The 14,712-nt window shown below is 44.9% G+C and overlaps 1 protein-coding gene across 1 annotated transcript in view; it reads left to right on the top strand.

Moving 5' to 3' along the window:
- The window catches only part of TEKT1 (tektin 1), a 213,572-nt gene extending 202,135 nt beyond the window's left edge, over positions 1–11,437 (top strand). Inside the window, exons 7-8 of the mRNA XM_086958477.1 lie at positions 7,871–8,067; positions 11,098–11,437. Of these exons, the coding sequence (XP_086814603.1) occupies positions 7,871–8,067; positions 11,098–11,257 (357 nt within the window). The 3' untranslated portion in view covers positions 11,258–11,437. The remainder of the gene's footprint in view (positions 1–7,870; positions 8,068–11,097) is intronic.
- The last annotated feature ends 3,275 nt before the right edge of the window (positions 11,438–14,712 follow it).

Raw genomic sequence — 14,712 nt, 5'->3', positions numbered from 1 at the left:
CGTGGAAGGTTCATAGGCAGTCTTGGTGCACCTAGCAGACATGTTACTATAATCAAATTGACACGTTAGTATAACCAAATTGACCGGAGTAGCGGTTATTCGTACTTAAATATCATATTCATAACATCACATAGGTGCATGTACCTACCATACAAGGTGTTAAAATGCCAATTCCATTGTCACACAGTTTTGTTATTAGCTTACCCAAAGGGATGTGTGAGAGGAGGGTAAAGAGTATCAAGGAAAAGTCAAAGAGATGTATCAAAGGATAGCTAACTGTGCAAAATTGCTTTCAGATTCGTTCAGGCCATTGTGCACTGAATCAAAAAATTGTATCCATTTCAGTTCTCTGATGCTCAGAATAGGGGCGATGTTGCCTCCCCTAGGACCAAGTTTCACTTGTTCAAGTATGATCCACCTTAGGGTCTCTGGAAGGTGGTTCTCTTTCATGCAGTATTGAACTATTGGTGCACCAGCCACTTTACACCTGACCTGGCTACAATGTTGTAAGAAGCGCATTTTGATGCATTGTTGTGTCTGACCAACATAGATTAGGTCACATGGGCAGATTATGCAGTAGATTACATCCTCTGTGTTACAGTTGGTGTGTGATTTCAATTTTACGCGGTGATGTTTAAAAATGAATTCCTTGGTTTGGATGGTGGATGGACACGCCTTACAGCTTCCACACTTGAAATGACCCAGAATTGGAGGGAGGTTCCAAAGAGAAGTGATGGTAGATGTCGATGTACTATCCAGAAGTGAGCACACCACACAGTCACGTATATTTTTGGCCTTTTTGAAGGAATGTAGTGGTGGGCAGTGACATCCCACATCTTCCGATATCATCGGCCAATGTTTGTTCACTGCTTTCTTGATCTCGTTACTCTTCGTTGAAAAAGTGGTCACGCATATTAACCTTTGGTCTTGATTGTTGGTACGTTCGTGAGGTTGTAGTAATGTCTCTCGGGGATTGAACCACGCTCTCTTACGGGCCTTCTTTGTCAATCGTTTTGGTTATCCACGTTCAATGAGGCGGTCCATCAGGTTCTCTGACTGTACCATGTAAGCTTCCTTCTTACTACAATTACGTCTAATTCTTAAAAATTGACCGAAGGGCAAATTGTCCCTAAGGCTCCTCGGATGATGGCTCGAGTACTGAAGTAGTGAATTAGGTTCTGCGGGTTTTCTGAAGAGGTTTGTGTGTAGGGCCCCATCCTCAGCAATGATAGAAAGATCAAGGAAGTCAATTTTGGTTTTGTCGAATTGGATTGTGAATTGGATGTCATGGGATTTACTATTGAGCCAGATGAAAAGATTGTTGATATCGATATCCGTGCCGGCCAAGACAAGGAGGATATCATCTATGTATCGCATCCATAGTCGTATGTTTGACCTAAATGGATTGGAATCATTGAGAATGAAATTGGTTTCAAAAGTGGACATGAAGATAATTGCTAAGTCTGGGGCATAGGCAGCCCCCATTGCAACTCCCTTTGTTTGTAGGTAGAAACAGTTCTGGAATACGAAGAAATTTCGCATCATCGCGATTTTCAACAGCAAGATGATGAATGCGATCGGAACACGTACAGGAGCATCACGTCTATCCAATGCCAAAGTGGCCACAGCCAACGCTTCTTCCTGGGGGATACTCGTGTAGAGTGACACGATGTCACAAGTGGCCAGGAGTTCTTCATTGGAATCGAAAGGGCGTCCATCCACTATATTGGTTGTGTGTGGTGTCACACAGATACGTTTCAGTTTGTTCAGCCAGTGGCTTGAGAAAGAATTCTCTATATCGGCATAGGGGTTCCAATATAGAGCCACACCCTGACACTATAGGTCGCCCTGGAGGGTTCTGCAAGTTCTTATGGACTTTGGGCAAAGTGTAGATAGTCGGTATGCGTGGATTCTTTTGATTAAGGTACTGGTATTCTTGCTCCGACAGAAAACCTTGTTCCACACCATCCTTGGTGACTCTTTGGATTTCAGCTGCTAGATCCTTGGAAGGGTCCCCAGGTAATTTTCTATAGCTGATCCCATCATCTAGCTGTCGCATGATTTCTTCCTTATAATTCACCACATCTTGGACAACGATGGCGCCGCCTTTGTCAGCCGGCTTGACTACGATACTGGTATTGTCTTTAAGAGATGATAGAGCAAGTCGCTCAGCTTTGCTGATATTGTACTTCGTATATTTTTTCTCCTTTAGGATTTTCTTCACATCTTGAAGGACCAAACTTTCATATGCCAAAATTCTGTTGGTCATGGCATAGGTTGGAGGCACAAAAGTCGATGGGGTTTGAAGACCGGTGGGTGTCCCCATGGTCATTGGGGGTTTGTCCTTAAAGAAATATCTAAGTCGGATTTTTCGGAAAAAATTGTGCAAATCAGCAATGGTGGTGAAGACATTGGGTAAGGACGTTGGTACGAAGGATAGGCCACGACTGAGTACTCTGATTTCCTCATCATTTGTTTGACAAGGTAAGCCCGTTTGCACTAACGTGCAGGAATCTGGCTTTATAGCATGATCTAATACCCGTCACGATCAAACACTCATGAGGGCGCGCCTGTTTTGTTTTTTCCCCAGATACGATCTGTAGTCACTGATCCCGATCTTCATACTGGGACCTGAGGTCAACTTTACACGCTTCCTCTAACTGAGTGTTATGTAGCCATCCTGCTGCCTAACCGGCAACAATTGTCCTAACTATGGTCCTTCTCACATTCAGAAATCTTTCGAGGCGATATTGACCCAACCTGATGGCAACTCTATTGGTCCTCCTCTCACAAGGTAAATACGATAATGATCATTGTAGTCCTTCTAACAGTGCTTTCCCAATGCTTTGACCAAGCGGTAACCACGCTTAGGTCATTTGGGATTTTTTACCCTTCTGAGTTTTTCTTCATTGTTTTTCACCCTAGGAGGCTTGCCCACTGCCCCCTTGTCCTGATGAAGACCCGCTCTGTAAGGGCGAACTAACTAACCTACACCCTGCTAGGGTCGAAACGTAGACTGTCCCCATGTTCTTACTCCCATGGTTATTCAGGATTCATACAGCCTAAATGAGGAGATATTGCTTTCTGTAAATAAACTGTGATGAATTAATTTGCTATATGGCTCCGAATTAGGGAGACCAGATTAGAATGTATATGAAACTACTGATCAATGATGTAAAAATTGATTATTGTTTATGCATTTCACTCCTGTTCACTAATTTTCCTCACAGCACTCCCCTCCCTTCCCTATGTGGGCACTAATACTTTTATGAAGTATACATAATTCTCCAAAAACTGCGTAACCATAATGTGGTTGATATAGGTACTTTGTGAATTAAAACATTGTAACCTCATTTATTTGTTTTCTTCTAATGTTATTATTCATTCGATTTCCAATTGATGGACCTTAAGCAGATTGTCTTCTTAGCTTGCCCACAGCAGAACGACTTCGACTAGTAGACATTTTGTATAAAGTCGATGATGAACCTGACATAGTTCACAAGTTTCCGAAATTGTTCACCGGACTTGGAAAGTTGGCTCACTGCCAAGTTCGATTGCACATAAATGAACGAGTGACTCCTGTTGCACAACATCACAGGAAAATTCCATTTCACCTTCAACAGTCTGTAGAGGAGGAACTGCAGGATCTTTTCCAGGCTGACATCATAGAGAGAACGTCAGGACCCACTCCCTGGGTCTCTCCTGTGGTCGTTGTGCCTAAGAAGGGCTCATCTGGCAAAGTGCGCCTCTGTGTAAATATGAGGGCACCCAACACCACCATTGAAAGAGAAAGACACTTGGGGCCTCATATCAGCGACATGATTGCGTCACTCATTGGTGCGCAAATAATCTCCAAATTAGACCTCAATAAGGGCTATCACCCACTGAAACTTCGAGATACATCACCACATTCTGATATAAAAGACTCAGCTTTGGGGTCTCTTCTGCCACCGAGATTTTTCAGGAGGTCTACAGAAAGGTAATTCATCACGTTCCCAACACTCTAAACTACTGTGACGACATCCTAGTTTATGGAGCAACAATGCAAGAACACAGCGCTGAAACGAGTCTGTCATGCTCTATTGGAGGCCAATCTCATAAAGACAAGTGCGAATTCCACAAATCCACATTAAAATTCTTCAGACACATCTTCTCAGAAAAGATTGCCGCTCTGAATGACACCCCGAGGCCCCGAGACGTGGAGGATGTACGATCCTTCTTAGGCATGGCGAGCTACTGTGCACGCTACATCAAGGACTATGCCACCATCAGCTACCCCCTGAGAAAGCTGACCAAACAAGGACACCCATTTCAATGGACCATGAGATGTGATCAAGCTTTCCATGAAATCAAAGTTGCGGTTGAATCTGCCAACAATCTTGCATATTTCAATCCAAGAAGAAAGACTAAAATCACAGTGGATGCGAGTCCTGTAGGACTGGGAGCGATATTAGCTCAATATGACAAAGAGAGTGACCAACGGTATATAGTAGCATATGCCAGTCGAAGCCTCACGGACACAGAGAGAGCCTACTCACAACCAGAAAAGGAAAGCCTGACGGTAGCCTGGGCCTGCGAGCATTTTCACATCTTCATATATGGGAAACACTTCATACTTATCACGGATCACCAGGCCCTAATAACCATCTTTGGAAACCCCCGAGCCAAAATGCCACCTAGAATAGAGCGCTAGGGTATCCGCCTTCAAGAATACACCTATACTATCATTCACAAACCAGGAAAAGCTGCAAATCCTGCTGATTAAAAGCCCCAACATCCCAAGGCAACGTCTAAATCCAATCCATCATTAGCTGAGGAATACATCCATTTTGTGGTGGCTCAAGCCAAACCACCTTCAGTCCCCATGGAGACCATCCGTGATGCTACCAATGAAGATGTCACACTACAAAATGTCAAACGTCGCATTCAAAAAAACAGTTGGAGGCATTTGGACGAATCGGCGCAGAGTGAGCAGTTTGAAAATCAGGAACTGTCCTCTTTCAGACATTCGAAGGATGAGCTGTCCATCACCTCAGAGGGTCTCCTACTAAGGGACAAAAGGATCATCATCCTGAAATAGTTGCGCCAAGGAGTCATCAACCTAGCGCACGAAGGGCATAGAGGCATTGTAGCCACGAAAAGAACGTTGCGGGAACGAGTCTGGTTCCCTATTCTGGATCAGATGGTGGAACTTACACTGAAAGACTGCCCACACTGTCAGCTAGTAAGTCAAGGAGATCCCCCTGCTCGGCTTTAAATGTCTGAACTGCCGGATTGCATCTGGCATCATGTCGCAGTGTACTTCTTTGGACCGCTACAAGAAGTGTGACACAACGGTTAGAGGCGGCAGACCCAGAGGCAGAGGTCGGCCCGGAACCAGGGTTCAATTCCCGACGCGGCCGGGTGTAGGACCAATATCAGCGGGCCTGATAAATCTCGCCTCGTGCCACTCTAACCATGAGGTCCCACGCTGCAACTCTGGGCAATAGCTTGCTTAATCTCCACTCTGGCCCCATCACCGCCGGGGATGCCTGGCTGCACCTTGGGGATGCCCAGAAAAGGGACCATCTCACAGGGAAATTCAGGACGGGTTCCCCAGTGGTACAGCGCTGGGACGCCTCCAGGTAACCACGCGCTCTATAAATCCAACATTCATTCATTCATTCCTTCAATCCGGCAAGTATGTCCTGGTCATAATGGGCGAATACTCTTGTTTTCCAGTTGCGCACCTCACAACGTCAACCAAAGCTGCCATCACTTTACCGATACTTGATGACTTTTTTGCAGCATGGGGCATACCGAAGGTAGTGAAAACAAACAATGGCCCCCCCATTCAATGGACCAGATTTCGCTGAATTTGCAAAACACCTCAATTTCAGACACCGGAAGATCACTCTTTTGTGGCCCCAGGCCAATTGAATGGTGTAAAGATTTATGGCCACTCTGAAGAAGACCATCCAGCAGGCTGGTCTTTCAAAGTGTGATGTGCAAGTGGCCCTAAATGAAGTATTACTCACTTATCGAACTACACCGCATACTATTACAGGCAAATGTCTGGCAACCTTAATGTTGGGTCGCACTGTACACACCAGAATACCAATTTGTGGAAGACGCAGCTAGTGATCTGTCTCAAGACTCTGAGCAACAAGAATTAGCAGCCACAGACAAAAGAAAAAAGGAGAAGATGAAGGAATATGCCGACCGACGGAGTAAAGCTGCACAGCCTTCCATCCATTAAGGAGACTGTGTGTTGGTGCGACAAGAACAACAAAGTATAGCAGACTGTCGATATCATGCAGGCCCACTGCTGGTGACAAAAAAAAAAGGACCATGACTACAGCCAAGTCAGAGAACAAGAGGGTCACAAGGAATGTGACCCATTTTCAGAAATGCACTCCCAATGTCCGAGAAGCGTTGACTACACCCCACAGTGTGGAAAAAAGACATGCACCTGAGTCAGTAAGTGGTTAATGACCTTCCACAGCTCCTAACGAAAGGGAACAGGCGTCTCAAGAGGCCCATCTCCGGCCGCAACGAACTCATCGAAGACCAGCTCGCCTGATTGAAGAACTGTAACTATGTTGTTTGCATTATCGTTAATTTAGCATGCTCGGACATATCTGAAACAGTTAAAATTGTTTAAGAAGAGGGAAGATGTAATGTCCTGATGTGCTGGGCGCTAGGACCAGCACATGAGGCTAGAAGGTGGGAGGAGAGCCGGGTGGCGCAGAGCAAAGTAGGGACGATAGCGTACAGTCGGAGAATAATAAAGCCCCTGTAAAGTAAGAAGTGTGTCTTCGTCATTTGTGACTGTGCAAAGACACTACAGGTGGGAGGAGGGGCCTGTTTTCTGGGGGAGCAGGGCCTGACAGCCCAGACAGTGGTGAGAGAAGAGACCTGTTTTCTGGGGGAGCAGGGCCTCACAGGCGGTAGAGGGAAAGGCCTGTTTCCTGGTATGTCCTTCAAGGAACTAGTGGCTGCTGGGGTTAGGGCTGCGTTACTGCATTGTATCTTCAACAGCAGCATCGGGTAGGCTTTATTTAGTCTTTTTCCACAGGCTCCAGTAGCAGAATATAGCCGGGAAGGAAGTTTTCTTTTACAGGGAGGGCCACTACCTGGTACCCTCCGGCCCAAATGATACACTCAAGTCCTGTAAGAGCGGGTGGATGTGCAAGGATGAGCTCTACGTGCTCCAGCAGAGCTACCCGCAGATCAGGGCAAAGCAGGCAACTACAGAAGCGTGCCCACCAAGCCGAGGGGGGGGCCTGGGGGCTTCTACTTGCATGATTACGGTATGACAGTGATGATGCCTTAGAGGTGATGTGCTGTCAGGTAACTTAGGTGCACTTTTGAGTGGTAAAGATGCTTTTGGTGCTTGCTATGCACCAGTAGATGGCAATGACAGTGCATGGCTTGGTGATGACTCTGAAGTATTGAAGGGTTTTGGTACTCTTCTTGGCAATGGGGTATTATTGTTAGGTAACCCATCAGTGAATTTCGAGGAGGCTCTCTGTCTGATGCTTACTGGATGCACTACTGAATAATTAATGTTTTGATTACTATGTATGACGATAGCCTATTATTGTAAGATGCACCAACAATGCATTAATGTGTTTGTAGTGACTACATAACATATATATTTCATGTGCTTAGCCAGAAGCATGCTTTATTCTAAGCTGAGGGTTTGGGTTTCTAATGGGTGTCCTGTAGTGAAGGTGAGGGGTCCTTTTGTGTTTTCTGTCCTATCTGCTGTAGTTACAGATCAGAAATCCAAGAACAGCACATAATATTCTCACCCATTACTTATTAAGTATCACAAACGTAATCAGGACTCGTGCATGGTTCACTTACTTCGCTTTTTTCTCCTCAGGTGATGGATGAGATTACAAGCCAAGAAAAGAACATAGATGGCCTGAAAAAAGCCATTACGGATAAAGAAGGGCCTATCAAGGTGTCTCAAACACGTTTAGCAACTAGGACTTGTCGGCCCCACGTGGAACTCTGTCGTGACCCAGTACAGTACCGGCTAATTAGCGAGGTGCAGGAGATCACCACAAATGTTGAAAGGTAAGTCAAATGTTCCTGCAAACTTATGTAATGGAGCTTAAAGAAACAATGGAAATCAATATAGCATTATAGCCTGCTGAGGGTTATACCAGTCATTAGAGGCCCTCTATCGGCCTTACAAGCCTGCACCGCAGGTGAGGCTCATAATGAGAGAGCAGGCCTTTGACAACCAGTATAGCCAGAGGAAGAAGAGCTTTAAGGCTATTAGATCATTCCACCCATTGTGCGTAGAATGTTGTAAAAAAAACAAGGAAAAACAGAGAGACAAACATTTGATTGTTGAAGGTGGTTTATACTGGACATTATTGACCTTGAATCACTCCATTGTCTTCGGTGGAACTCCCAACATTCCAATGTTCTAATTAAAATCAGGAGTTAGTGGGCTGAGCTCAGGAAAATGAATCAATAAATGGAAGAAGCGTGTGCCTGGTTTGACAGCGTAAGCTCTTGGGGGCTGTACTGTAGTCTTTAAACTACTAATTACTTTAGCTTGCTTCAAAGTACAAGAGAATTAAAACTATGTGAGATTGTGTGTACTTATTAGCCTTTAACCAATAGTAGAATGATGGTGGGCATGCAACCATCCCTACTGGAGGGTGGTTGAAAGAGTAAATTGTCCTGTTTGTTTAGCACACTCATTGGACTGAACCATATCTTGGCCCTTAGTTTAACCCCTTGCATGCTGCTGCGATTCTGCGCCTGTGCGGCAAAATCGCGAGTGGGTGGGTTTATGACGGCCCCCAGCCGTCATCACCACACGAGCGCCGTAGTGCATGACGGATGGGGGCCGTCATCAGCATGCAAGGAGTTAAGTAACAAGCAATCATTGTCTGCAGTTTCGTGACCTGGACTCCCAGCAGAACCAACCCGTGATGGTGTGGTTGATCTTGTACGAGTAGCAGATCATTTTATATTTATTTAAAGTAGCTGTGCAAAGTCCCCTACCTCAGAATGAGAGTGTGGTGTTTTTATGCATTCTTCGATTTGCTGTGGATGTCGAATTGCTGAATCTTGTAAATTTCTAACCGGCTCAGAATACTCCTGGGTGGCAGTTGTATCTGAGGACCTATTCACCAAGGAAACAAGCTTTCGGGCATGTGCAAATGTGCAAGCAACGGTATAATGCTCACTCTGCATTCTGTAACAGTGTATTCCAATATTTTGAAAACCATTGCATAGTAGTGTCAACATTTACAAAAAATATTGATTGATAAATGCTTTTTTCCGTGCTTTTTCGGGTTGTTAACATGATGAAAGTGCACAATTTCCTTCCAGGAACAGTCAGTGAATTCTTGGTTTTGGTCTGTAATGATTTGTTTTAGGATGTGGATTCCTGATTTAGCAATAAAATATGCCAGATCTTTGTAAAAGTATCAACAATTATTAGAGTATCTGTATTTCCTTGAGGTGACGGAATATCAGTTATACATATCACGTGGAGCCTCTCCCCTGGAGGGGGCAGGCTTTACTTGGAACAAGATGGCTGTGTTTCTAGGTCAGTTGTAGGGCAGTCGCCCAAGGCCACTCCCAACTTTCTTGTGACTCAACTACTCCGAACTCAAACAAAGACCAATATTGTGCTGATTTACTGCAGTTATCCAGCTCTGTTTTAAGAAATAGATTTGAGAATTGGTGTTCTCTACAATCAAGCAAACAGTTGACTCTGAGTACATTACTAATGCTATCATTCAGCTGGATAAACTTGTGGTTCTTAAAATACTGATTGATAGGTACTTTGTTAGTAAGCAGGGACCCCGGGGAACCTTTATTTTCTTTTGTGATCCAAAAGGGAAACAATCTGCTCTGGACCACACAGCGGGAGGTTCCACTCACACAATCCAAGCTATTGACTTCTATTGCTTTAGTGGTTAACATATCCGCCCGCAAGCAAATTGTGCTTCTGATGCTAAAGTGTGTGTATCGTAAGAGAAGGCACAGATAAAGCTGTTAGGCACCTGCAACAGTGTGCTAGGAAAAGTCACGCTTTGAATAAACCTTTATGAATGTCAGGATCTTTAGTGACTCGGGGGCATATTACCAAGCAATAGCGATAACTATCGCTATTGCTTGGTTAGAGACAAAAATTTACCGCTGAGCTGCGGCGATTTTTACCGCAAATAAACCTTGGTATTACCAAGGTTTAACGCAAATGCGATAAAAATCGGCCGCAATGCATGAATATCGCTGAAAAGTCAGCGATATTTATGCATTACCGAGCTAATGCTCTTAGCCATGTTATCCACCTCTCATTGGATAGCATGGCTAAGAACTGCTCAGGGCAGGTGTTAGCTTTTGGAGATATTCGCGCTTAGCGCGAATATCTCCAAAAGTTGGTAATAGGAGATAGCGATGTTAGCGACTGTTTTCAGTCGCTAACATCTTGGCACGCCCACTTTGCATGTCATTAGTGATAAATTTCTCTGACATGCAAAGTGGGGCCCAAGATGGTCGCTATCTCCTACCAGCTGTCGCTAACTGGTGTTAGCGGCAGCTAGGTAATAGGGAGATCATTTTATCTCTGCTTTCTTGGCTTTTAAAGCCAAAAAAGCGGAGATAAACCCCCTTGATAATATGCCCCCCGTTTCTGCTAACGACAGATGGGTAATGACTTAAGAATTGCAGGGATATGAAATAAATTAATGACTAAAAAAGTTATTCCATGATGTAAAATTGCACTTAATACTGTCTGTTAGATATTTTAAACGATTAAGCATTACACCCAATCCTTATGTTTGGCATTTTACATGTTGCTTGAATGGATGGAGGTGTTTGTTGTTTTTCTATGTGTTCATCCTACCTCCCACGCTCAACCCTAGAGGGTGTGATGTCATTAGGTTGCCTGTATGTCATAGGATGGCTACCTGGCTGTTGGCCAATGAGCAGTGGAAGCTGACTGGCTGCTACTGATACTCCTTGTGGAGAATAATTTCTACCTCATATGCAAAGGTATATGCATAAACCGTGTGCCGTGTCCGTCCTCCATGCCAGAGCCTTATTAGCATTTAACACTATTGTTTTGTCTGTCTGTAGATTGCAAGAGACATTGGCACACGCAGAGGCGGAGCTTCGAGGTCTAATCCGCAATCAGCTGTCTTTGGAAGAGGAGATCCAAGTGAAGGAGAATTCACTATTCATAGATGAAGTGATGTGTATGCAAATAAGAGAAGCCATTTCCATTAATAATTTCTGACATGCTTCTGAGCACTACGTGATATCCATCATGGCTGCCGGTAGACACTGTTACTGATTGAATGATGTGATGTACCTCAAAGACAAGCTTTCAATGGAGGATAATAGCGCCTGCCTTTTACAAGCCAGCGAATCATAGAATAAGGATTCTTGATTTCATTAAATGTTTTCCATCAATTTGCATCGTTGTGGAATGTTCTCTCTTTTCATTGTGTTTCTAATCACTAAATTTGACATTTCATTTATGGCAGATGCTATCCAGTATTGCTGGGCACAGTGGTGGCTTTGTAGTATTCAAGGGTGAAGAGCACTGGGGATCCATAGAACACGTTCAGGGTTGATTTAAGAAAGTCACAGCTCTCGGTTCTGTGAGCGTCCAGTGCTATCGATGACTTTGACTGCCTGCAGAAGTGCAGTCACTAGTATTCCTTGTATGGAGGCAATCAATGATTGGTCAGTCTTTGTATTTTTCCATAGCAGACTCAAACCTTAGTTGGTAGAATTCCGCTGCTCTCCTGGGCTGGGTGTCTGGGAGAGCTGGTGCACAGAGACCTCTCACTATTCGGTATATCCGCGAGATGGCTTGGCTGAGCTATCTGTGCTGCTGGTCCTCTAATTATACCATGTGACCAAAGTCTCAGACCCTCTCAGTACTTTATATATCAGGATGTAGCTGAGGTTTCGGAATTGTCCTGAGGCGGAATGTCATGGAGGATCACTCCTGACAATAAGAGTTGAGGGGCATATTTATCAACCGTTTTGCGTTGCTCTTGCGCCATGCAAGGGGTTGCTGGGCGACTTAAAACCTATAATGAAATTTATCAAGCCACGTAAGGCCACCTTGCTGGCCCCTGTGTGGCTAGGTTAATCTGGAGTAAAGCAAGGCAGAGAAGCCGCTGCCTTGCGTTACTCTGCCCCAGGTAGGCATTCCATGGGAGGAGCGTAGATGTGCCACACATCCACCAATGGATTTTGGCAGATTCCCATATTTACCATCAGTGATAGCCCTGGGAATGTGTCAAAATGCTACGCCTCCACAGGGGCTGTGCAACAAGTAGAATTATGATTATTTCATCTTCCTCTTTCCTCTTTCTGCATTCTTCAGCACACGTAGAGAAAATTGCATCTGGGGATTATTTTTGGGCAGGAACGTTTCCCTTCCTGCATGAAAACAGTCCTGCCTAAAACGCAAGCACCCTTTGCACCATGGTACAAAGGAGCCAGGGTTGGCACTAGGCAGCACATGGAGCGCCAGCACAGACATAGAGCAAGAATATGCTGTACTATGTTAAATGTTTCACATTCATCACCTCTCTTTCACACAGTGCAGGCAGCAAGGTGGCTTGATGCGTTGCGTTGAATAAAAATGTGAAAGTATACTTTGCCCAGGGAGACGTCACATGGATTGAGCGTGAGTGTTCTCACGCATCCACCCATGGAATTTGAAGCATTCCCATATTTACCATTAGTGATAGACTTGGGGAAGTGCCAAAATGCTACGCCACCCTAAGGGAGGCGTGACGAGGCGAGGAGTTTATTTCTCCTTGTTTTCCCCTCTTTCTATGTGTGCTGCATCCCGCAGGAGTTAGACAGTTGTCTCTTTCTTTCGAGGTCATACTTGTCAATGTCCATGACCACAATCCCCCACCTTTATCTGCAGGTTTGATGAATAGGTCTATTCTCTCTTTGAGGCTGAGGCTGAGGAGCGCTTGTTTTTCTACCCAGGGGAGGTTGTATGGAACATATTCAAACTGTTTCCGGAGATGCATTACTTCACATAGGAACAAGACTTTTGAAGGAGAGTATTTCTGGGGGCATGGCAGCTGACGGCGGGTTGAAGGTGGAGGGATAGCAGTGAAGGTGGACTCAGGCTTGTCTGCAAAGAATTGCAATCTGAACCATCCTGTTCTCCACTTCCATGACCCTTGCCTCTCTTGCCCTGTACCATCCCAGTTCCTTCTTTGCTTGGAAACCATACTGTATTCATATATAGCACAAGTACTTCAAGTACTTCAAGAACAAGTGTTCCATTAATTTGTTTGTAAATATTACCTTAACATGCACCACATTATTATTGTGGGTCATGTTTTGGTTTGTTTTGATGTCACGACCACACATGTTTTGATTATAGTTAATGTTCTCCTGACGTTCATTTGTTACGGCCGATTAAGATATAACACCAATGAATTGACATAAACTGTGCAGTCCGGCATACTGCACCACGTACGTGCCTATTGAATTTGGCACATTATTGTCCTTACTTACACCACAATAACATTTCATGCCAAGTCAATAGATCTATGATTACCGTAGTTAATACTTATTTTTTCCTTCTGTTCAATTATTGCTATTGCTTTGAACCTACTCCCCTAACGGGCTTCCCACAGATCACAGAAGTCTTTTTTCTTCTTCTGTCCCCCTCCCTTCCCTGCGCGTCCCAGCCCGGCCTCCTTGACACCGCACCTACTAGTCTGGCCACGTCCCAGGTGACTCTAGATCACATGACGCTCTGACGCTTCGTTCCCAGAAGCGCAACATCTACTAATCCGGCCAGTAAACTCCCTCTGCCTGGACACCGGCTTGCCCGCACACGAACGTGGTGGCTTGGCACTGATCGCAGCGTTTACCCTGTCCTCGGATTCATTCCGCTTCACGTCTTCCTTGATTTACTCACGGTAAAGCCCTTTGCGTCACCCACATGCCAATCCTGGGACCAGCTCTCCCTCCTCTAATTTTTACCATATGTTTTTTCATTCCCCCGACCTAGGATTCCAAATTCGGATCGCCATACTGCACGCAGTGGATCGGGACACTGTTTCCCGACTGTAGGAGAGTAGGGTCTGCTTTCCTATGGTCACCCCACTTTTTGCTTTTTGCTTCACTGGTTTTCAACTTAATGTGGCTGTGGGCCTGCTAATCAGACCCACATCCCAGCTGCTCTCTCTCTAAATTCACTACAATGCACTTTAGGTGCATTACCAATTGGATACTGGGTCACCTTATGAGCCCCTGTACAGTGTACAATAGGTACCCAGGGCATAGGTGCATCCAAGGCCTACCAGGGGCTGCAGCATGTATTATGCCACCCCCGGCTGGCCATTCACATTGACATAACTGGATGATCACTCAGCTGGGGCAAGGTCGTGTAATCACCCCTTGCTTAGATATAGTATACCTATATCTAACCTTATATCTAGACACATATACACATATAAGTCACTCCTATGGCAGGCCTTAACAATCCTGGAGGCAGAGTGCTTGGTTTTATGTGAGATGGTGCTCTAGCATGAGCTGAGCCTGTCTGCAGCTTTCGGAACCATGTCCTTATAGCTGGTCTAGGATATTGCCATACCATATACTCTTAAGTGCATTATGAACCTTGCGGTTAAATGCTAACTCTGGTTTGGCTTTATCAAAACATGTAGAGTAAGGTGTCATATGATTTGGAATACTACC

This window comes from Lissotriton vulgaris, chromosome 2_1 (genome assembly GCF_964263255.1).
Source record: "Lissotriton vulgaris chromosome 2_1, aLisVul1.2, whole genome shotgun sequence".
Classification (NCBI taxonomy): domain Eukaryota; kingdom Metazoa; phylum Chordata; class Amphibia; order Caudata; family Salamandridae; genus Lissotriton; species Lissotriton vulgaris.
The sequence above is the reverse complement of the archived record's forward strand: the minus strand, read 5'-3'. Positions and strand labels throughout refer to the sequence as shown.